General features: G+C 42.3%; 1 protein-coding gene across 2 annotated transcripts in view; it reads left to right on the forward strand.

Annotated features, from left to right (window-relative positions):
- Window positions 1-13,731, forward strand: part of GAREM1 (GRB2 associated regulator of MAPK1 subtype 1) — a 102,545-nt gene extending 88,814 nt beyond the window's left edge. For both annotated transcript variants that reach the window (XM_063394870.1, XM_063394877.1), the window contains 2 exons: window positions 4,682-4,848; window positions 8,256-13,731. In XM_063394870.1, coding sequence (XP_063250940.1) covers window positions 4,682-4,848; window positions 8,256-9,168 — 1,080 coding nt within the window. In that variant the 3' untranslated portion in view covers window positions 9,169-13,731. The remainder of the gene's footprint in view (window positions 1-4,681; window positions 4,849-8,255) is intronic.
- Window positions 13,732-24,268: the final 10,537 nt, after the last annotated feature.

Here is a 24,268-nt window from a genome sequence, read left to right on the forward strand (position 1 = left end):
TCGTATTTTCTGAGGCCAAAGTGTATAGGCCATGACCCCACTTAGAGACGCCTCAGATTGCCTTAGTGTGTCTTCAATTAACAGGCTCTGATAATGAGAACAGCTAGAATTTTCACAGATTTGAAGTGTTTGTTAATGAGAGATTCTCTTCTCTATTATGAGCCAATAGATTTTGTAGAATATTGTGTCATTGTCCTCAAGGAAACTTTATCAAACTAGACCTGAACTAATCACACTGTACTGCTTATTGAAAGAAAATATGCTTAAATAGGAACTCTGCAGAACTGGTAAATGAGCCTTCTAGAGGACTCAGTTGTAAACAGAGCACATTTCCTGGCCTAAGGTTTTTAATGAAAACCCATGGGAGAAATGACTTCTCCAAACCTGAAATGTCACGGAGAATTTTGATGGAAAAATGCAAAATGTATTTTATCAACAGGAGCTTATGTGCACTGACTGGAGAATCCACCCCATTATGCGGTCTCTTGGTATAGTTCTAAGAATTATTTAAAAAAAAAGAAAAATAAAAGAAAGGAAGAAAAAAGGTTCCCCTAGGAAAGAGTGTCTAGGAGTCTTTAGCAAAATGTCAGTGATACATATATCCCAAGAATCTTGGTGTATATCATTATTTAACAAAATTGTTTTGCAGAGGTTTTTCTGGAATTAAAAAAATGCCATTCCGCTTGCAAGCCCTATGGTGATTACAAGAGCATGGCTGTACAGTAAATTAAGACTAATTTGAGACCAAACTGTAGTAAACCATGATAATCCCATACCTTTCCTATTGCCGTATGACAGTCCTGTAGTGTTGGCTGTAGCCTTGCCCTCATGAGTCAGGTCACAACCTGGTTGAAAGCTAGGATGTGTTCATTCGTGCTGGGTTAGCCTGCACTGGATTTCTGTGTGCATGCCCCTGGCCAGGCTCTGTGCTTCCTGGGGAGGTGCAGCAAGGAAAGGGGAGGAGGACACCATGCCCAGCTACAAAATGCCCAGCTACAGCCCTTGGGCTGTGCCACCAAAACCTCCCCAAAAAGCAAATGCAGCAGCTTGAGCAGCCGGGAAAGGCAAGATACTATGTCTTCTTAGCAAAGTGTTTACGTGCAATGTTAAGAGCAGGAACCCAAGAGCACTTCCTTGCCTCTGAGGTCAGGTGTGCACTGACACATTGTCCAGACTCTTGGACAAGTGCCCAGCAGCACCATATCAGGATGAGGCTCCCTGCACTGACGTTAACGGCGTGGGGCTGGTCCCACCCTCCTCCTCGTCCTCCTTTCCCAGACACATCGTCCTGGCTTCCCTTTTGTGCTGGCTCTGGCACTCCTGTGCCTGGGCAGGCAGCCAGGTCTGATTCTGGAAAATGATTCGTTTCCTGCTGCTTTCTGTGAGATGAACTGCTTCTGCACAGGGTCAGAGGAGTGCTGGAGTGCTGGGGTGGCGTGGTGGGGGAGGAAGGCTGCCCCCTCAGCGAGGTGAGGGCAGCCTTTGTGGCATGAGGTGCTGACTGCCCAGGTCATGCCTGAGACATGAGGGTCTTATGGTCATCCCTGAGGTGTGGGCAGTGGGGTGCTGAGAGAGCTGTGGAGCACCTCCACAGCATCAGTGTGGGCCCTCATACTGGGGAGTCCCCATGACTCCCTTCTGGGGACAGCAGGGTGACACTTGAGGTAGATGTGTCCTTCAGTTATTTTGGAAAGTGTGCAATTTTGTCATGTGTGTCTTACATTACTGAGGTAATGTGTGAGTGCTGTCAGCGATTTTGGTGTTGCTTCTAGCCATTTTGGAGAAGTAACTTCTGCTAAAGATATTAGCTGGGATTTAGAGGTGGGCAGGGGGTGTAGCCCCATTAAAAATAAAACCAAAAACCTATATTTCCATAGATTATAATAATTCTGACTTGCTTTTATGGCTTCCTGGAACAGCTTTGGAGTGAGTGTTCAGTGACCTACAGAATTCATCTGTGGGCTGGGGCCGAGGAGATGTTTGCATGGTTTCCATGTAGGTATTTATAGAGTAAGTAGATCTCAGGAGCTGCTGGTGAACATGCGGTTTAGTCATCACTCCCTCTAGAATGATATTCCATAGCATTTCTGTGTAAAGGTTGGCTGGCAATTGTATTTTTACACTAAATTTAAAATGTGTGTCCAGGAGCTGTTTGCAGGACAGGAAAGGACATCTGGGTATTCCAGAAGCTGTTCTGGTTTTCTTCTGCAGCAGGATGAAGCGTTGTGATATATCATGTGTATTTTCTAAGTACCTTTCAGAAAATCAAAGTAGCGTGAAGGCAGAAGTGGAGGAGGGGGGAATAACCTCTGAATTAAGGCCTGTAAATTAGCAATTTCTTCATTCCCCAAACACTAATTTGCATAAAACCAGAGGCTGTTTTCCTGATTGATACAAAGCACATCCCTAATGGAGTGTGCTGGAAGTTCAGGCTCCTGTGGGCGACGAGTGTGGCTCTGTGTTATGCTCCCAGTCAGGCTGGTTACAGAGCAGGTTTTATCCAGGCAGCCTCAGAGCTGGTCACTGCAATGGGCACCCATGATGCCCAGATGCAGCAGTGACACCCCAGGGATCAGGTGGTGCTGGCAGGGCTTGGGATGGCAGCAGGGAAAAGGAACAGAAATCTTAAAATCAATGTAGGACCTCATGGCATTAGAAATGGGTCACCATTCCTAGGTCGCAGGAAGGAGGGTTGGAGAATGAGAGAGCTCAATAGAAGTTTCAGGTTGTGCAGTGTAAGTGTGTTTTATCTGTATCTGACAGCCATGTGACACCTAGTGCTTCCGGAGCAAAGAGTATTTCCAGCTAAGAGCAGCAGCCATCGAGGTCATTGTCCTGTCACACTGTGGCTGTTCCACTCATCTCCGGTTATTTAATTGCCATTCTCTTGGATCTAGTGAGCATGGCTTTCCTGAAGTATCTCCTTGCTCTTGTCAGTTTAATCTGCAAAATCTCTCCTTTTTATTCCTCTGCTGGGTTTCCTGGGGGCTGTGTGTGGCAGCTGTAATTGTGGTTTTGTGACAGGGACCAATTGGGACTGCAAACAGGTATTATTTATGGCTTCGTTCTGATCTGCAATCTGGGTCAAGCAAGGGAGTTTGGCACAGTTTGTTATGCCAGCACCTTTGAATTCCTCAGTCTTCCCAGGAAAGAAAAGCTTTAAGCCTGTAACCATCTGCTGTGCTCCAAGAGCTCCCCTGAATGGTCTCTCTAACCCCATGGATATATATTTAATAGCATTCAGTGTTAACTTTGTCTATTCTGACTTGGGGGGGAAAAAAGTCTTCAGGCATTCTTGGGGCACAACACTAAAATGGTTGAAGAGTTTTATGCCTGAATTCAATAACAAACATGAATAAAATTGATTCATCCCTTTCCTTGAAAGAGCAAATAAGAACCCTTAGAACAAGATTTATTTCAGTATTTTATGCTGTTGGGCATTTCCTGTAATTTTGACTTGTTTTGAATTAGGGGAAAAATGTACTACAATGTCCTAGTCCCCAGTTTTCCATTTCACAAAAGTACTAAATATGTTGTTACACTTTGAAAGCACTGAAGTGAATTGCAAAAAGTTCCACATTTATTTTGTTTTTAAATAAATTAAATCACTTTAATTGCTAATTATGTGTTGCAGAATTGCTAAGATAACTTTTAATTCTGCAGTGTTGTAAAATTTAAAAATAAACCTCAACTTTCAAACAGAAAAATAATTTCCCTTTTCTGATGTATCTAAGACTATTTCAGACAAGGAGAACATAGAGGTCTCCTCCGGCCCAGGGGCAGGTGGTGAATCGTTAAAAATCCTGCCTGGCAGCTGAATTTTCAGCAGCCTTCTCACCTCTAGCCCTACTAAATAAAGTTGCTCTCCCAAATATGTCCTGATAAGATTAAGTCCTTAATTCCATCATATTTTTCTATGAGGATGGATCCTGACAGTGTGCTTCTACACAGGCACACCACACTAAAATTCAGGTGATCAGTGCTACAGCTGTGTTTTTTAAGCTGTGAGCTTGTCTGGCTGCACAGAGCAGACTGTTGGCTGGGAGTACACCTTTCCACTTACACATTTTGGACAGCCTTGTCCTGCCCTGCTTTGGCAGCTACAGAAGGCTTGAAGCTCCAAGTTTGAATCCAGAAGCTGGTAAATATGAGATAAATGTACTATTCCTGAGGGAGGGAGGCTGGGAATCATCTTAGAGTTGGATGACTGACTGTCACTGGTGAAGTAAGTCAGGAAGCATCAACATATATTGAGATCTTTTCATTACATCAGCTTCGTTTATTACATCTAAATGAACAACACTAATGAAGTTTAGGCGTAATGAATTGCTCCTTACAAAATGTGTAATATCAGGAACAGTCTGTCTGATTTTCTGTTTTACTGGAAGGTTCTTTAACATTGTTTCATTGCTGCTACTTTTAAAATGAGTGGATATCAAACTGCTGAAATGTGCTCTAGAAAAGACTGATGGTCATTCTGCCAGTGGCAAAGTGTTCTTTTGGACTTCTTTGACAGCTACATACTGTTGCAAATCTATATACTTTTTCATTTCTCTCTTCTCCTCCCTTTTTAATTATTTCCTTTCAAAGACTAAGGCAGAACCAGATGTGCTTCATCTGGTTGAGGCTGCTGTTGCCCAGATTTTCTTGCTGCTTGCTTACATGTTCTTCTTTTGTGCAGGTAAAAGAGGAATGCAGGCTCCTCAACGCTCCCCCGGTCCCACCACGGAGTTCAAAGCCGTCCTCCACCAGTCCCTCCATCCCTCCTCGCTCGGTGAAACCTGCTCGGCAGCAGACCCGCTCTCCCAGCCCCACTCTGTCCTACTACTCTTCAGGACTGCACAACATGTATGTGTTTGACCTGTGGGAGCACCACGCTAGCACTTTATAAGAAAGTTGAATTTAGCACTGAAATTTTGAAGGTGCTTGTTTCTAAGGCACGGTGCGGTGTCAGACTTGCTGACTTTTAGTAAAACGGGCTAACCTGTCAAGTTACTTTTAAATATTCAGAAGGAAGAAAAGCTGCAGCAGAAACTATGCTTTACTAGCTAGGGCATAGCAATTTGTATTAAACACCTGCACACACTCTAGAAGCAATATCACTCTAGGTGACACAGACTGTCTAGTTAAAAGTCATGTATAGTTCCCCATGTTTCTTGAAAGGCTTGAATCTTCAAACAAGACCACCTCAAAGCTAGTTTATGGGTGGGATTTCAGTGCTGCTGCATGCAGTGCAGCCAGCTCTGGTAATCAGGGACACAAAAAGAAGGTGGTAATCCAGAAATGTGTTGTGCTAGCTATATGGGAACCTACAGGGTGGATGTGATGGAGGACAGAAAGACCAGCAGGCACCACTGAGTGCAAAGTGAGGTGTAGCAGAAGGGGCCAGACAGCTTCCACATCAAACACACCTCAGCCCAAACCCAACCCACAAACTGGAAAATCCACCCAGGCTAGTTGAAAGTTAACAGTAAATTCTGAATTATGTGGCTGCATAGCTTTTCTCAGTGATACAGTGTCCTTTCTCTGGCTTTAGAAAGTATGTGCACCTTCTGAAGCGTCACCTCCTTTTTGCCTTGGATGTCCTCTTGCCTTTTTTTTTTTGGTATCCCTTCAATGACACAGTCCTACCTGTGTGGATATTACAAATTCATCTGAAACATCACTGAATTAATTTCAGCCTGGATGCAGTTGGTAAAATAACTTATGCTGGAATTGCCTTACTAAGTCATACTGCACATTTGCAGCTTAGTGTTGTGGATCTGGCAATGATCTCTCTAGATCAAGGCTGCTTGCTTATTTTATGGAAGCCTGTTGGGTAGTTCTGTCAAGGTCTACTCCACAGGAGGCTGAGCACAAGACCTCCCAGCTTTAGGGGCCCACCAAATGCTGTTTTCTCTTTTTGTAGCTAAGAATACATCTGCCTTCCAAAAAACTAGGAAAACAGAGGTGAAGTTTCTCAGGAATGCAAGAGGTTGTAGTGAGTTGGGGTCAGTCTTTTCTCCGACTAACAAGCAATAGAATGAGAGTAAAAGGCCCCAGGTTGCACCAGGGGAGGTTTAGATTATATGTTAGGAAAAATGTCTTCATGGAAAGGGCTGTCAAGCATTAGAACAGGCTGCTCAGGGAAGTGTTGGAGTCACTGTGCCTGGATGTGTTCAAAAAAGGTGTGGATGTGTCACTTGGGGACATGGTTTAGTGTGGACTTGGCAGTGCTGGATTAATGGTTGGATTGATGATCTTAAAGGTCTTTTCCAACCTAAACAAGTCCTTGGTTCTATGGTTTGCCTTGACTTTCACAGTATTTGCGTGAAATTCATCTCCAGCTGGGTCCAGACCAGACGTCTCCATTTTGGTAGAGCTGACCTGGTGTTGCAGAGGAAGCTACTAGAAAATTGCCATTGTGTGGAGTAACCAGATTGCTTTGCCATTTATATCAGTGGTCTTGTTTTCTGGATCATGAAGAGTTGCAGACAATATTTTAAACAGAAAAAAAAATCAGTATAATTTGTCCTTATCTGGCTCTAAAAATGCCTGATACCTTACTTCAGCTGTATTTGAGGCGTGCCTTGCATCCTTTTGCACTGCGTCCCAGGCAGTTCATTTTAGTGGAAAAATAAGGAAGCACTTCAAAAAATGTTAAAATGTTACTTTATCAGTTTTCAGAAATTCTATTAATCTTTGAAATCAATAAACTTTCCAGTTCTAGTATGGAATTAGAGGACAGAAAATGGGATCAATCAATTGAATTGCTCTGTATGGTTGGTTGTTTACACCACCTCACTGACTGTTTTCTCAGCTTGATGGCTTGGTTTCTGAAAATTGCTTACACTGTGTGAAACACACCAATTGGCCTTTAAGTAGCCAGAAGTGACTAGTTGATGGTGTATCCCTGTGGAGGGGGAAAAGCCCCATCTCTCCTATTATAAACATCAAGCTGCTTTACCTGTCAACTTGTATTAGTGACATAAACAGACAAGAAGTCTGGAAGGCACAGAATGGAGACTGAGAGGTGGTTAGAAAAAGGGAAACTGCATCTGCTGGGACAGATATTTTCCAGTGATATAGGCTAGGGCTGTTTTTACACATCTGCACTTTGTATTTGATCTGGGTAAGTCCAGATTGGCTTCCTCTCTGATCCACTGTAAGCACAGGGGACAGTAATTTTGTGTCAAGCCATTGAAAACTGTGCTGTTTTTTTGATACCTGCTCCATTCTCAAGCAGTTTTCACTGCACTGTCATGGGGTGACTATTGACTTTCTTTCTTGAGTAGTTAGTTTTCAGGAGAGAGAGGCAAGTAATTACACACTTTTTTTCAACTGTTGGTTTCTGTCTGTTGTGTTGAGTAAGGATTTTATAAGTCTGCTAATTGTTTTTCCAGTGTTCTGGTTTAGTTGACCAAAATTCCAAAGATCAGCACAGTCTTTCAGATTTTCTTTTAGAAAGTGGCATAAAATCAGCAAACATTTGCTTTTGATAACAGGATGCGTGCTTTTGTTGTCATCTCCATCTCTTGGGAACACCTGGATATAAACCATCCGTTCCCTTGGACAGGCTGAGCTTAGTTCACCACCTGGAAGTAGATCCAGGGTAACTTTCTTTAGGTGCCTTTGAAGAGCAAGTGTTTAACATCAAAGCATTTTAAAGATCCAGACACACCAACAAGTTACTCTGGGTAAGCTTAAAGCCTGATACTTCAGCACGTCCAGCCAGGGGTGCTTACCCTTCCAGCTGAAACTCTTCCTTTGGCAGTGAACATTCACTCCATGTCTGTGTACTCTGCACTGGTGCACATGGCCTGGTGCAGTGGTGACCTACCCTCATATGAGCTTTTGCATACCATAACACATCTGTGGTGTGTATATATAGAAAAGCACTGGATTAGAACATCTTTCTAGTGTATGTGAGACTGTTTCTTACCCTGGCGGTATCCCTCAGGAATTCAACAGTGGAAAACTGAGTATTTGTGAGATGACACAGAACTGAATAGAGACATCTAGTTTTTTATGAGCTTGAAAAAACAAGACATGAGGCTTTGGGGTATATCAGCATATTGTCAGGCTTGTGGAAGGGGTGAAGGAACTGTCAATGCATTAATTCAAACATGTTAATTCAAATGTGAAAAGTTCTGCTGGAGGAAAGAAGATTCTTTCTTTGTGACGGTCACCCTCTGATGCTGTCAGATGATTTATGAGTTTATTGAAATGACAATTTTTTTCTTACTAACAACATCCTTTCTGTTTTGTTCCTTAAGTAATGTCACAGAGAGCGACAACACCAACCCTACTGAGGGCGCACCTGTTTCCTGCTACCCTTGTAACATGATGAAAACTGAATCCAAAGAGCCTGAGAGCACAATGCCTTTGGGAAGCCCCTCAGCTGAAGCTCTGCCTTCGAGGTTGTCTTGGCCAAACCATTTTTCAGGAACTGCTGAAGGCCTGAATAGGAGTGATTTCCTGCTTGATCCAAGCAGGAGCTACAGTTACCCCAGACAGAAGACTCCAGGTACGCCAAAGAGAAACTGTCCAGCACCTTTGACTTTTGACTTTGATGGGTGTGAGCTCCCGACAGGGTACTCCCCGCTGACCCCAGCAGAGTTCACAAACACCATCTCCAGCTGTCCAAAGTCAGCAAGTTACTCTCTAGACTGCACTGATGAGAAAACTCTGGGAGTCAGCAACACAAAGCAGAGCCATTCGTGTCCTGCCTTACCTCCTCGGGCACCGAAGTCAAGTGAAGATAAGACAGTTACAGACATGTGTCCCTTGCCACTGAAAATAGATGGTGCCGAGGAGGAATCAAAAGCTGGCTCTCCAGTCGTCTTGGAAGATCAGTATCTCGCTAAAAAGGGCATGCAGGATACGTTCTCTGTGTCTTACCCCTTCTCATCTCCCCTCCACCTCCAGTTAGCACCAAGGTCTTGTGGGGATGGCTCTCCCTGGCAGCCACCCACAGACCTTTCTGGACTCTCGATAGAGGAAGTATCTAAGTCATTGAGGTTTATTGGTCTGTCAGAAGATGTCGTATCGTTTTTTGTCACGGAGAAGATTGATGGCAATTTACTGGTTCAGCTCACAGAAGAAATCCTATCAGAAGACTTCAAGCTAAGCAAATTGCAGGTTAAGAAAATATTACAGTTCATTAATGGCTGGCGGCCCAAGATGTGACGCTGGCTAGCTTTTAGTGGAACTGTACTTGATACATTGAGCTAATACATCACTTCCTGGTTTTTTGCACTAAAGATCCTTCTTGTAAATAGTAGTAGAAATATTCTTACTATGCAGATAAACATTTTTCAGTGGTGAATGGACTTTTTTTTCTATGTCAATAATAAAGAGAATCTGCAGAGGTGTGCCTTTGTGCATCCCTGAACATTCAACAGCTGCTAAAAACTGGACACTAAGGGAACTTTGACTACATAGTCTGTTAAGACTTAGTTGTATTTATTACTGAACAATTTGATGCTGAAAGACACACACCAATCCTGTTTACAGTTTTGTGTTAACTGCAAAAAAAGGTATTTCTTACGGGATTATTTCTGTTCACATAATATTTGGCAACACGCTGTGACTTGCAGATATACAAAAGCATTGGTTTTGACACTACATCTGAAAACGTTAAGAATTGCTGTGAAGTGCCACTAATACATTATTCTTGCAGCATTATTTTTATTAACAATATCTTCCTTACTATCTGTAACGTGGATGCATTTTCCATGTTACTTTGAGCAAAAAGAGTTAAATGTTTTTAAACCAAGAGTCATGCTTAGCTTGTTGCCCAGAGGGGAGGGAGAAAGGGGATTTTCTACTGAGCCACTCTGCCCTGGCCAATTAAAAGTTTATGACCTGTAGATTTCAAAAGTTGCTTTTGTAGTCGGATGACTGGAGTAAATAGCATGAGTGCTGGTGGTGCAGCTTTCTCATGGGAAAAGCAGTTCAGTGCACAGGCTCTTTTCTCAGCAGATCCTGCCTGCTGCAGCAGCCTGCTAGCACAGCCCTTGCAGGAGCCTTGCTGTGGTGGAAGGTAACAACTCCTTGTGTTTCCTCTGCTGCTATTCTGATTGTCTGAAAATGCACGTGGTCTGCTCCCCTATGCCTGCAGTCAGACCTGTGTGGGAAGGTGTCAGTGCTCCTGTGTCATGCCCTTGAATTAAAGTGCTGGCGAGGTGGGAGGGAGCGGAAACAGAGCATGGCATGCTACTGAGAATGGGCTGAGGGAGGCTTTGGACCATGCCACAGGAAATGCTTGTGGTCTTTTCAGTTCACCTGTTTTGTTTGCAGTGGGCTAGGAGGATGTGGGTGTCAAAGTGGGAGGGTCTGTAGCATCAAAGGATGTGCTAATTCAGTTGCCCAGGTGCAAAACTCACTGTAGTAGATGTTATATGGAAGAAGCAGTTAAAAGGGAGCACAGAGATGGTAAGCAGGCATTAGTCTGCCCCTGGAGACCTATCGAATTTAACTGCTCAAAAAACTAGGAATAGGATTAACTTTTGATAGTCCTTTGTGGATTTCTTGTAGTTGACAGTGCTCTCTGAAATGTGTCTAAATAACCCCAGGATCCCCCTGCCTTTATAAACTGGATTTGAGGATTTTTGGAGGTCCTCAGGAAACAGTCTGTGTTATCCCTTCCTCCTCAGCAAGAGTGCGTGCCCAGGATCCTCAGGTGATTAGAGGTAGGAATGCTAGAGTAACTTCACCTTTACTTACTGCTGAGCAGAGCCCTGGCCAGAAGAGCACTTGCCTTGCTTACCTTTTTGATGTATTAAAAAATATCTCCATTGTAGGGCACATAGTTGGGAGCATCAAGAGAAAATACAGAGCAGAGACAAAAATGCTAGATTTGCGTGTTTTCTAAACCATATGGACTAATTAAAAAGAATTCATTAGCAAATAGAGCTTTCTGTTGCAGGGACACATTTCATATCAAGTCACCATGCCAAAGCCAAGATTCATTATTTGTCTTCCAGTAATGCAAACCACCAGTTGCCAACTGGAAAACAAAGCCCAGTTGTTGTGGGTACTATAGAGCCAACAAATATCCCAATAGAAAACCCCCCAAGAGTTCATACTCCTGGTTTTTGTAATGTATTGACTTTAAACAACAGATCAATATCCTTCTCCAAATGCTTTTTAATTAGCAATCTAAAATATTTTAGCTTCGAATAAGACTAGGTCGAATTCAGATACTGTTCAGATGTGTATGCATGTTGGTAGACCACATGCAAGTTGAAACCAGCAGCATTTTAAAGCTCACTATGTCAAATGAGTGTTCAAATATGAAAGGGCCAAATCGTTAATGTCAGGTATTGGCCATTGTTTTGTTCAGCTTGTTAATTCTAGGTAAAAAAACCCTAAAATATCTCAAAAAAAAAAAAAAGAAAAAATATTGCAGTCTTGGTAGTATTAACATTAATTATTGCTAATGCCTCCCAGAATATTAACATCTCTGAGAAAGTAGTTTTCTTTGACTGTGGATCCACACCTATTCTGTTATCTCTGCTTACCTGCTTGAAGTGGTTGTTCTTGCAAAGAGACTGGTGGAATTTGCATTCATGACCGTGCTGCATTAACATCCTATGCGCATAAACCAAAATAGAACTGGCCACAGAAAGGCCTAGAAATGCACATTGATTGCAGAAGCTGAGCCTGTGCACCTAAGTACAGCTAAAATCTCTAACTGCAGACTTGCTGTTGATGGCCTTCCAGTTGTCTTGTTCTGGCTTGGTACTGCTAACTTGCTTTTATGCATAATGTATTAGCATTTAACTTTTTCTTTTGCCCTTAGCCACTCACTGCCTTCACTTTCCAACCCTTTCTGGAGATTTATGTGTTCCTAACATTTGTATTCTGTGAATTACATGGCTCCGGTGTCAATCCACCTGCTGTGGTACACAAGCTGGACTGAAGTATCTGCTCTGCTGAAATGAGTAGAGTGATGAGCAAACTGGGCATGTGGAGTGTTGTGGGACAGCCTTTGGATCCTAGGTTATGGAAAGAGATACCTTTCAATAGGTAGCCAGGCTGTGGCAATTCCCAAGCGCAGCACGGAAGTCAGCAGTGGGGAAAACCAATCTGGTTTTGGGCAGTAGTGGAGTCCAGCCATGCTGATGGGAGTTGTGTTGGTTGTCTTTGGGGGCCTGAGAGCTGTAACTATTGAGCATTGTGCCAGTGATAAAGTCACTTATGTTTTCGAGGTAGTCCACTAAAATAGTCCAGTCCTAACCTTGGATTTCTTTCCTCAGATTAAATAAACATAAGGCCTATGGTGCTTACTTGGTTATCGATGTCTGAGCTGTGTCTTATCCTTGGGGTTTTTCTTTGTCTGGAGGTTGCAGAAAACACATCCTGTCATTCTGTATGGAGCTGCCTCTGTCCTGAACCAGGAAACACGTCCTTTCTATGCAACTGTCACGTGTTGGCACAAGGACTGATGCTGCCTTCAGCAGTGAAAGCTGGGTTCTGGCATGGAGGCTTTTCTGGAGGTGGACGTCAAATTGGGCAGGGGAGGGATGGAGAGGAAACTTGAGGAGAAATGCTAGTTTCTTTCAAACGCTTATTGTGCCTAGGATTAAGATTCTTTGTCTTGCTGCCTGCCTGGCTAACCAAAGCTGTGTTAACAGCAATTCAGAGTGCATGTTTGTGTTCTTATTCTTGCCATACTGTAAAAATTGCCTGCAGCTAGAAACTTAGACGGAAAACATTTGGTCCATCCAAAATTAGAAGGGAAATACATTTCGAAGTGTTCTTTTCAGCTAGAAGCAAGAGTTAGAATTGACTGTGTATTACTGTGTATTTTCTAATAGAACAGGTTTACTTGCCACTTAAAAGAGCTTTGTTCCACAACAACAGCTTCAAGAGAAACAGTGTAAACAACGAAGCTGCCTGAAAACGCGCCGTGTTTCAAATCTGGCTATAAATAATTGTTTTCTCTTGTGTTTTCATCTTGAATCAACTTCTTGATTGTCCCTCCACAAAACAAATTGTGATGGCACCAGCTTCTTGTGTGCTTCCCAGTGGGTTGCCTGCCTGTAACACAGGCCAGCCCAGTCCTGCCTGCAGGCCAGGCAGGGGGTTACACCGTGGTACTTGGCAGCCAAATACCAGCCCTGTGAGAAGACTACAGCTTAGCCCAGCTCTCCTGGCTCCTCCTTCTGATGTTCTGAAATTGCAGCATTCCTGTATACAAGCCAGAAGGTACAGATGGAATCCTAATAAGCAAGAGGGATCGTCCTTTTTATTTATAGGGATGGCAGGGCAGTGGGGAAATGCAGGCCCCTTGCTGAGACCTAGCAATAAATGGCTCTTCATTTTGTTATGTCTTAAACTCCTAGTAGTCTGGGAGTTGTTCAGACTTCACAATTTTTGTGTGTAATAACCAAATTTTCAGTGTGAAAATTTGCAGAGTGATTCTCTTGACTTGGACAATCTTCTGAATTGTATTAAAAATACGTTTGTTCTTAGCTCTTTAGATTCACTTTGGGTATGTAAAAAAAGTTACACTTGGGAAAAAAAAAAAGAAAAAGCCCCAAAACTTTGGCTTAGTACATTTCCGTTATAAAACGAAGCATGGAATTCTGTGCTGTTTTGGGCTTTTGTGTAAAAGGCTGAAGGCAGATTGTTATTTAAACCAGGTGCAAATAATATCCCTGTAATGTATATGAACAAATTTAAACTGCTTATTGTAAGTATATAAACTGTATATTAAAGACACTATTTTCATGATACTTCAAATGTGTTCAGAATTTGTTGTACTAAATTGGTTGGGTTGCATGTATTATATAAAATATATATATATTATATATATTTAATTTAGTAATTTCACTGACTTATCCTCTTGCTCATCTCAGTATAATTTGGAAATAAGCACTTCTCAAATAGTGAATTTCACAAAGTAAGATTAGGATAATTGAGACGAGTAATCAGGCTTTTGCATTTAACCTCTCAAAACATGTTACTTTTTCTTGTCTTGTAATTTCACTGATTCCCCTTCAGCAAGAATATCAAGCTGTTTCCCCAAAGAATTCGTTGCCATACAGCTTGCCTGTCTCTAGCAGACATTCACCTAAAACATTATTTTCCCAAGCCCTATTATCTTTGTTTTGGAGGAAAGCATTTAATTATCATTTGAACATGCTTTTAAGTGCAAGACCATGTGCAAATATCCCTGCTCTGCAGAAAGTTTCTGAGGCATTTACTGGATGGGGAGGAAATCAGAGACAAAATAATGTTGTGCTGTAGGTTACAGGTTTCCTGTTCTCACTTCCTTTGGTATTGGCAATGGAGGGAAATGTCAACTCTACAACCATCAACCTGTTATGCAGGTAAGTTGCTACTGTGCTAGATTCCTTTGGGCTGAAGCTTCATTCGCTGATACCAGGACAAGAGAAAGTTTACTACAGCACAACAGTAGTTGTGGAAGGGTTTCTGGAAGGAATCATTAATATATGTTTATGAGACATAAAGCAGGGCAGAATCTGACACAGTAGTTGCTGTTGGATTTGAGACAGATGGGGTTTACTTGCCTCCAACCCTTACATCTGGTAAAGAAGTGTGTCTGGAGCAGGATGTGCATCACAGGGGGCGAGGGGAGGGGCAGAGAGAAGCAGAATTGCTTTCACAAGGTAAGAAAAATCTCATTCACCATAAGCAGGTCTGTCTAGGGCACATGTCTGCTCCCCTCTCCTAAGAAGGGAAAGAAAAATACTTAATTTTTTTAATGCTCCAGCCAACTGCCTCCAGCCTGAGCAAAAAGATCTACAAGATACAGGATGGCATTTGCTGCATGCAGGGAAAGTGAAGGAAGGGCTGTAGCCCAAATCAAAATATGTCCATCTCCCAATCAGGAAAGAGGCATAAACATGGTTTATGTTCTAAACCATGCAGGTATATATATTTTTATATATATATACACACACATATATATATATACACATACATATATATATATTATATATATGTATATAATGTATAGTAGTCATCAGGCCTGACATAAATCTCCTGATTTGTCACCATGGCTCCCTATAAACATGAATAGAGGCAGGGTTGGGACCTGAAAACACAGCTCTCTTTGGAAAGTGCAAACTTAATGCTCTCGGACATGCTCCTCCTCTTGGTGTGATACAATCTACTAGAGCTCTCCTGGGTCTGTTAGGTGTGTATATTCCCTGTCCTCCCTCTCACTGGGGCTCCTGTCCTTGAGCTGCTGTGGGACCCGGGGTGTTGACAGAGCCTGACATCCCTGTCTCATGTTGCTGCTGATTAATCCCTGAAGTCCTTGGTTGCAGAGGACTGCTAGCTCAGGTCGTCACTAGCTTGGGGCACCCTACACCACGCTCTGCTGCCCAGGTATAAACACATTTTGTGTCACCAGATGCACACGTCACATGCAACCAGTTTCTCGTGTGCACTGAGTGACTCAAAGCTGCAAACTTGGGCAAAGCTCTCATGTTCTCCCCTTTCTCTGTGCCGTGAGCACATGATGGGATTTGCCATTGCAGAATGAACATAAATCAGTCCTGCTTGGGCAGTTGCCCTTGGTGATTTTCCTTAGGCCCTCAGTGCTGCTGGACCATTTCCCTAGCAGCCTCACTTCCATGGCAGCATTATTTTTAGGCATACTCTTGGCACCCTTTGCTGACTACCTCTGCCTGTATGGGCGACTGTTGGAACACCAGCTCTGGTAGTTCCACAAAAACTCACTATTAATTGTATTCTGTATTGTAGAATTCTTTTCTCTTGCCTGTGATTGTCACACTGAATGAAGATCAATTTTTTTGAAAGCTGGCAGTATTTATATTTTTTTTCAGTTGCCTGGATCTGGCATTTCTCCTTTTTCCCCAGGATAAATCATTTTATATTCATTTTTATCTGACATAATGAAGACCTGACATGAAGAGTGGCTTTGAGATGTAGGTGTCTTCTCACCATTCTCTCCATCAGATTCCAAAGGTGGAAAGCTCAAGTTGGGTAACCAGGCCACCACAATGGGACAACAGAAATATGACTCAGATATTTATTTATTGCTCAACAAGACCTCAAAATGCCCTTGACTCCAAGGGACATTTGGAACAAGGGTGGGACAAAGGGAATCTCTTGCCAAACATGCTTGGAATAAATGAAAACCACTCCTTGCAGGGAGTCTGGGGTAGGAGGAAAAAGAATAAAAGGGAAAAAAGAGGGATAAAGGAGAAAATATTTTTAAGGTGCCAAGCCTAAGGAGCTGGCAGTGAAGTGGAGGGATGTGTCCCCTGGCTGTGTGTGGCAGCAGCTGCTGTAGTACTGTACGTGCCACACTGTGTCAGACTGGCACACAGCTGCAGAGGATAGAACCTGCTGGAGGGGCTGCAGAGGGTGATGGATGGGTTTAGGGACCTCATTAGGATTCTCTGCTAACCCCACAAAAGCTCTGTCATGAGAAGGAGCTGTTTGAATTGTGCTGGTGTTGTTCCATTGTACACTATCAACAATTACTGTTAATGAATATGGGGGTCAGTAAGGCAGGTCTCTGGGGCTGGGTTTCCAGTGGATTATTGCAAACAGAAAGCAGGAGGAAATTCTAGTAAATCAGCAATGTAAAATGTCTGGCAAAATGTCTGGCAGAGCCCTGAAGAACTGCATCTGTCTTGGCTAGCCTTATTTATTGAACTGCAGCTCGGCAAGTGGGAGAAACCTATGACAGCTAGAAACTGTCCTAAGTGCTAGTCCTAGATGGTAGCCTCTGCTCCTGAGGGATGAGCTTTGCCCATCCTGGTAACTGGTGCTCCAGTTTCCTCATGAAAAACATGAGTGTTTTTGTCCCTCAAAAAAGACTGAAAAATCACACTGGATTAGTACTTCACTGAGTGATAGAATCATTTGGATTGGAAGGGACCTTAAAAGATCATCTCATCCAACCCCCTGCCTTCCACTAGACAACGTTGCTCCAAGCCCATCCAACCTGGCCTTGCGGACTTAAAGAGATCCACAACTTCTCTGGGCAACTTGTTCCAGTGTGCCATCATAAGAATGTCCTATCATTCTTCCTTATGTCCAAATTTAATCTACCCTCTTCCAGTTTAACACCGCTGCATTTTGTCCTCTTGCTACAGACCTGATAAAAAACCTCTCTCCATCTTTCCTGTGAGGCACCTTTGTATGTTAAAAGACAGTACTAACGTCACCCTGGAGCCTTCTCCAGGCTAAGCAACCAAGACTCTTGGCTTGTCTTATTAGGAGAAGTGTTTGATTTTCATGGCTCTGAAATTTCTCCTTTCATAACTGTCTTGGTTTAGAAAGATATCTGACAGGGAAAACTAGAGCTTCCCTTGGAATGGAGAATGTAAAAACCCTCCCTCCAAATTATTATAATTTTGTAATTAAGGGGGTTTTCAAGCAAAGATATGGGAATAGGAGTAACAGCTCTTTACTAGGAATATTAAAATACAAATGTAGTAATACAAAAAACAAGCAAACAAAAATCCTAGAAACCCTGACAGAGTCAGAATACAACCTGACACCCTCTTGGTCAGGGTGTTGGAAGCAGTCCAAAATAAGTCCTCCTGGACTGACAGATGTGGTTCTGTTGGAGTAGAGATGATCCTGTAGAAGGGTCCAGTGGTGATGAGATGGGTCCAGTCTTCCTCTACGAAATCCAGTGGAAAAACAGGCTCCCTTAGTGTTTTAAATTGCAAGTTTTATCCAAGTAGAAATGCTTGGCTCCTCCCACTGGGTGGAGCATCTCACTATGGGATGATGTAATGTTATCAGTCATGTGGTGAGCCTTAATTGCTCATTAACAGCAGATATCCCCCTGGAGGGAGGATGGGTCATGGAAGAGATAAGGAACATTGCTCCACCTGGTTTTAACAGCTGGCCCATTAACAGAAAGACACTCAACCCCTCCCCCCCAGAGTTATGAGATAAAGACAAAACACCTCTTCAACAGATTTGGAATAGAATACATGCATTTGATTACATCTTGCATTGCAACCCAAGACAATAACAAATCGGTGAAACTGCAACAGAGATGAACACACTGCTCTCGCTGCATCTTTGTAGGTCTATAGTTACTCTTGCCTTACTGTTGATTGCTAAAATATTTTTCTCTTCTGATTCTTTTAGTAAAAGGCAGGGATATATAAAGTTTTATCTATTGGGTAAAGCTTCCAATGACCCTTCCTTCCTGATTTAAAAAAAAATAACTATGGGCACATATTGTTTCTTCTTCTGCTTCTTCTCTGCTACATCTGGTTTACTGAAAAATGAAGTGTCATTTCACAGATTCCACAATGTTCATTTTTATTTTATACCATTCAATCTGAGCTCCTTGTACAATGCTAAAAATTAGGACTCAGAAACTGAGCCTCCAGCAGGAATTTGCAGGCCAAGGATAAAAAGCATACAAATTTAAAAAGCAAAAAATACTACCAATCCGGGTTTCCCAACTTAAGCTACAAACCCAGCCCAACATATCTTTTCATTTTGTCACCTTCCTTTGCTACCCTTTGGTCTTCAGAGCCTGACTAGGTGCCTCCTGCCATGGGTGATAGTGTGGTTGCAGGAGTGGGTGGCTGCCAAAATCTAGTCCCACCTGGGCTCCTACTGCCATGTCCAGGCAAACCTCATCCTCTTCCTGATCTGCTGCTGCTGTCTGCACCCCTCCTCCTCTGAGATCTTTAATCTCTGAGCTTCCGCTGCAGATAAACATGAGTTTGGCTTTCACCATGCCTGCAGATCCTGAAGGAATCAAGTGCAATGATAGCCACATATAAAAGCAGGTGAGTAATGTTTATAAAATACCCCACAGCTGTTTCAAACACAGAGGCAAAGCAAAAGTAAAATGAATTACATTCAGGCAGCAGGTTCTTCAGCTTGAAATTTTAGGCCTGATCATGGACCTGCCCCAAGCTGTGAATTTCCATATACAAGATGCAGCTTTGAAATCCTTTTCAAAGTCTTGCATTTGAACTGTGGAAAACCAGGGATGAGGAGGCAGTTTCTAAAGGAGAGAGGAGAGGCCTCTCTGTTGCCCTGCACCTTTCATCTCCAAACATGAAAGACCAACATACAGGAAAAGAACAAATGTAAGCCAAGCTACAGCACCTCAGCCTGAGGTTGCAGCCTGGCATCACCTCTCTTACAGCAGCCCCAAGCACAGGGCATGGCAAAGGAATGGGAACAGGAAGCACAAGAATGTTTTTTGTAACTGCTTTCCCTACCTCCATTGATTTACATCTCAAGGGCTTTAAGAGACAGCAGTGGTATTTTGTGTTTAAAAGTCTCTGTCTTCCCTAATGAGTTTTGAAATGTCATGCTAAAATGCAAATTTTTACCTGTAGCTTATGTTGGATTTTGTTCAGAAGTGCTAAGCAAAGATCTAGTTTATAGGAACAGATGCATTCCAAGGCCCCAATGCCACCACTAAAACAGTGTCAGTATAATGTGTTTGTAAACAGTATGTGACACTGCCTCTGGTATTTTCGTCCTTGGATGCTTTTCTGAGGCATGAATGTGAAGTTCTGTGAGTACCAACAGAAAGTTGTAACACCTTAGAAAAAAACCTACTCAGCAAGAAATTACTCGGAGAGAAACTACTAGGCAGGAAACTACTGGTCAAGAAACTACTTGGCAAGAAACTACACGGAAAGAATACTACTTGGGAAGAAACTACCTGGAAGAAACTGCTCAGCAGGAAACTACTGAGCAAATACTACTCGGGAAGAAGGTACTCTGCAAGAAAGTACTTGGGAAGAAACTACTCTGGAAGATACTACTGTGCAGATGTCTCTTCAGATCCTGGTGTCCTTACATACCTTTCAGGTGTTGGCTGCAGCTCAGGTTTAGGCAGGCACTGGAACAAAAATATGGGCAACTTTTGAACCATTGCATCCTCCTTTCCTCAAGGCACCATTTTGCAGCTGCCAGAGTTACCATCCATCCTCCTCAGTGGGAAAATATCCAGATACCCTGTGTCTCAAGAGCAAATGGTCTGCTTGCAATATTACAGATATCATATGGATCATATTTACAGAAAAATCAATTTCTTTTGGCCAGTGCACAGGAGGAATAAGCTGCCATAAAACTCTCCATGGACATGCATGTCAGCAGAACAGGCTGTCATCAGCACTGGCTTGGGAAGAACCACGGCAGGGACTGCCATTTACCAAACAGTTAAAAATTTCTTCTCAGTATGCTTCCAGTACTTAGAAGGATCCCACTGTTTCAGACCAGGAGCTCGCCTGGCCTGTGGCAGCCACTGCCAGCCACTCCCTGTACCTGTTGGAGATGGCTGCCACGCCACCAGTGGAGCTCACAGCAACCCTTTCCACCTAATGCCATCTCCTATTTGACAAATCTCCTTCCATTACCTGGCCCTTGGCCCTCCCCAGTAACAACCTGATTTCCCCTGAGTTGTGTCCCTGCTCTTCCATGAGCCCTCTTTGGAGGAGCTGATGTTGGAACTTCATTGAATCCTCTTGCAGTGTGGATTTCACCTGCTGAGCCATAATAAAATAGAGAAACCTAATGATTGCTTTGATTTTTTTTTTTTTGTATGGTGTAAACAATGGTCCAGTATTTATTTAATAGTTAATCTCATGACATTTTTCTGCATCTGCAGGAAAATACCCAGGACAAGAATGCTTCCTAATAATATCAAACTGATGAGCAAAGAAATAACACCCACATTCTCAACTGACAATGTGGCAAAGATCAAGAAATTCTGCAAAACTCAAACCAAAGTAAGATATAAATTGCACTAATACTGGCTAATGGATAATGAGATTGCATTTAATGTTGGTAATGTGCAATGTAAGTGTTTGCTGTTTCTTAAATAGGGTATCTTTGACCATTTAAGCAAGCCTTTAGCACCAAACGGTCATGGCCATGAGTATATTAAAAAAGTCATTTTGTGTATGCGACTGCAGGGTAATGAGAAAGTTCTCAACAATGGGACATGCATTAAAGGAGACATCAATATCTTATTATTAGTAAGAGCGTGTAGAGTTAATAGTGCATTGATAAGTTATTTTATTATCCCCCATCCTCATCATGCCAGCTTAGTTCTGTTATGCAATATTAGCAAGAAAATAAACGCCAACCCAGTACAAAGACTCATTTTGCCTTATACAAGAATGTTTGTTAGTGTCTCAGGATCAATTTATTTTATCCTTGGGCACATTTTTACAATTATTTCTGTTTTGTCCCACACTTCCCTATTTACTTGACATCTGTTCTATGTTTCTAACTAGTGCTGGCGTGATGCACAATCGAGTCTAATCCTGCGCTGCTCATTCGGGTGAGACACCCACTGATTTCAGCAATGGGCTTCACTTTATCGCCGAAGTTGATGGAACTATTCTACTTCTGTCACTTGTAGTCACGGTAGCTGTTCAGTTGTGACTTCATTCCTAAATGCTTTGTTATCAGTACCCATAATTAAGTTACATTAGCTGCAAAATCTAACCTGCTCCAGAACAGCTCCTGACAGAGATGTTGTCAACTTCCTTACATAAATCAAGCTCTTTGTTTCTCTGCAGAGTTTCAATCAAATATTTGATAACTTGCTTTAAAAAATAGATTAACGTGAAACAATAATCCTTGTCAAATCTTTTGAGTATGTTGTTTCTCTCCTCAAGAGATAAACTTGAAACACTTCCTCCACAGAGCCCTGCTGTGGCATTTTAACCATGTCAGTGCAGGTGGGATCTGCTGCCCAATAGCCCCTTGTCCAAAGCACTTGCTCAGCACCTGCATTGCCTTGCTGGGTACTCAAATGTGGCACACGTGGAGACACAAGTGTTCAAAGCAATTGTCTAATGGCATTCAATAACATGCTGATGGATCTGCTGCATTTTACAATCCAAAGGATTGTCTATTAAAGCTTTAATAAAGCCATAAATTGGTCTCTTAATGAAATACAAATCTAGGTGGGATATAGGAAAGCTTCTTTGAAATATGGAATGAGATCTTAAATTGAAAAAAATAATGTTTATTCTGGAAGGAGTCTGAAGAAAGGACTCTAATTAAAGGAAAGTACATTTTGAACATTTCTATGTCATTTATTGAAACAGTAGAATTTCTGAGGATGGCTTTAGTACCCACCGGTGCTATACTATTGTCCAGAGGAGAGTTGGGTATGCAATAATACTGTAGTAATATAAACCTTTCCATAAGAAAACAGATTTAGTTCTTTTTATATACACACACACACATATAATTTTTTTAACAATTTTGACCTTAGAAATGCCAGCCTCTGTTCTTTTCCTTCTAGTTTGAGACTGAAATGAAAATTACAATCACAATACACACCAATACTGTTGGTATAACCTTACAAGTAATTAAGCAGTTTAGAAGCTAATTAGTGTTGCAAGATTTTCAAGTTTGCAAGGACTCAGGAGCAGTCTAAAGGGAAAATGCTGAAAAAAGAAAAAAAAAGGCAAATTAAAATTCTATAACCAGAACTCTTCAACTTTGGGAACTTTAAGGCCTGAGCATATGTTTCTCTAATGCTTTTTCTTCTTCCCATTGCCTGAACCTGTGCTTTTGGAGATCCTGGTGAAGCATGACAGGCTCCTGTACCTAGAACAACAAAAAATGTTGATTTGATTTGCTCACAATTTTCTCCTGTTGAGCTGAAGCAGACGGGACATTTATGACATTCATATGGAAGCTGTGGTTTTAAATAACGAATTAAATAAAAGGAGGAATAAAATATGTAGTAAAGATGTTTCAAGGTTTTTACAAGGTTTAAGTGAATGTTTTATACTTTGTAAGTTTTGATCTCCATTACTTGAAAACAGGAAAAGCTTTGACACTTCTCAACGTGCCTGGAACACTATCAAAGGCATCTTCCTCTTTTCACAGTGAAGGAGGTTAGAAAACACTGAATAAAAAAGTACTTACTATGAAGATCAGGTGGTCTCACATAAAAGCTGACTATAAATGTCATTCAGCTGCCTGGAAAGCTGCATTTTTTTTGACACCACAGCCTCACATGCTTCCTTGGATTTAGCAAGATCAGGGTGAGCATCCTTTGATCCCTCATCAGGGACTCCTGGTGCCACCACCTTCATCTAGCTATTGAGTCTGCCATCTAACAGCTGTGGGATTTTGAGGGCCAGGGGAAAGGAGTGTCTTGTCAACGATTGTGGCTGTGGCAGAGCAGCACTGACACAGGTCCAGGTTTGCTCCCACCCGGTGGAATTTCCCTGGTTGTGACTGCTGGACTAAACTACACCACTAGGGCAGCAAAATGTCAGACCAGCAAACAGGTGCTGGTGGGTTGCCTTTTCTCAATCTGATTTGACAGGAATTTATCCTGTGCCCTTAGTTAAGCCTACTAATAGTACTGACTTAACTCTTTCCAATAAATGAGGAAACTGATTTCCCAGGAGTATTTGGGTAATTAGTTGTAAAACTACTTTGTAAATGCTTGAACATTCATCTCACTCAAGTTCACTCCTGCCAGAGACTGAAGCATCAAGATTCTGGTGAACTGGGGCAATTAGCCCAACGTCATAGGTAAATATTTAGTACCTATCCCTAATATCCGGTTCAGAGGCCTGGATCTGCATCCTGCAGTCCCTGGATCTGAAAGAGATGACCACAATGCTGCTCCTGCCCTTTCTTTTGCACATTCATGGAGAGGAGTCAGGACTCTGGCTGCTGGGATCCACATTTCCCTTACATAGAAGGTTTTCTTTTGTGTATTTGTATGGTGTTGCTGTGCTCTTTGTCTTGGTTTGGAAAGACAGGTATCTGTCAGGGAAAACTGGAGTTTCCCTTGGAATGGAGAATGTAAACCCCTCCCTCCAAATTATTACAATTTCACAATTAGGAGATTTCAGGCAAAAAATATGGGAATAGGAATAACAGTTGTTTACTTGAAATATTAAAAAAAAATACAAATGCAGTAGTATAAAAAAAACCAAACAAGCAAACAAACAAAAGTCCTAGAAAACCCTGATGGAGTCAGAGATACAACCTGACACCCTGTTGTCGGGGTGTTGGAAGCAGTCCAAATAAGTCCTCCTGAAGTAACAGATGTGGTTGTGTGAAGTAGAGATGATCCTGTAGAACAAAGGGTCCAGTGCTGGCAAGATAGGTCCACTTTTCCCTCAAGAATTCAGTGGAAAAACCGGCTAAATTGGTGTTTGGGATTGCTGGTTTTATCCCGGTGGAAAGGCTTTGGCTCCTCCCACTGGGTGGAGCATCTCACAATGGAATGAGGTGATGTTATCAGTCATGTGAGAGGCCTTAAATGGCCCATTCACAGGTGATGTCCCTCAGA

This window comes from Prinia subflava, chromosome 1 (assembly GCF_021018805.1).
Source record: "Prinia subflava isolate CZ2003 ecotype Zambia chromosome 1, Cam_Psub_1.2, whole genome shotgun sequence".
Classification (NCBI taxonomy): domain Eukaryota; kingdom Metazoa; phylum Chordata; class Aves; order Passeriformes; family Cisticolidae; genus Prinia; species Prinia subflava.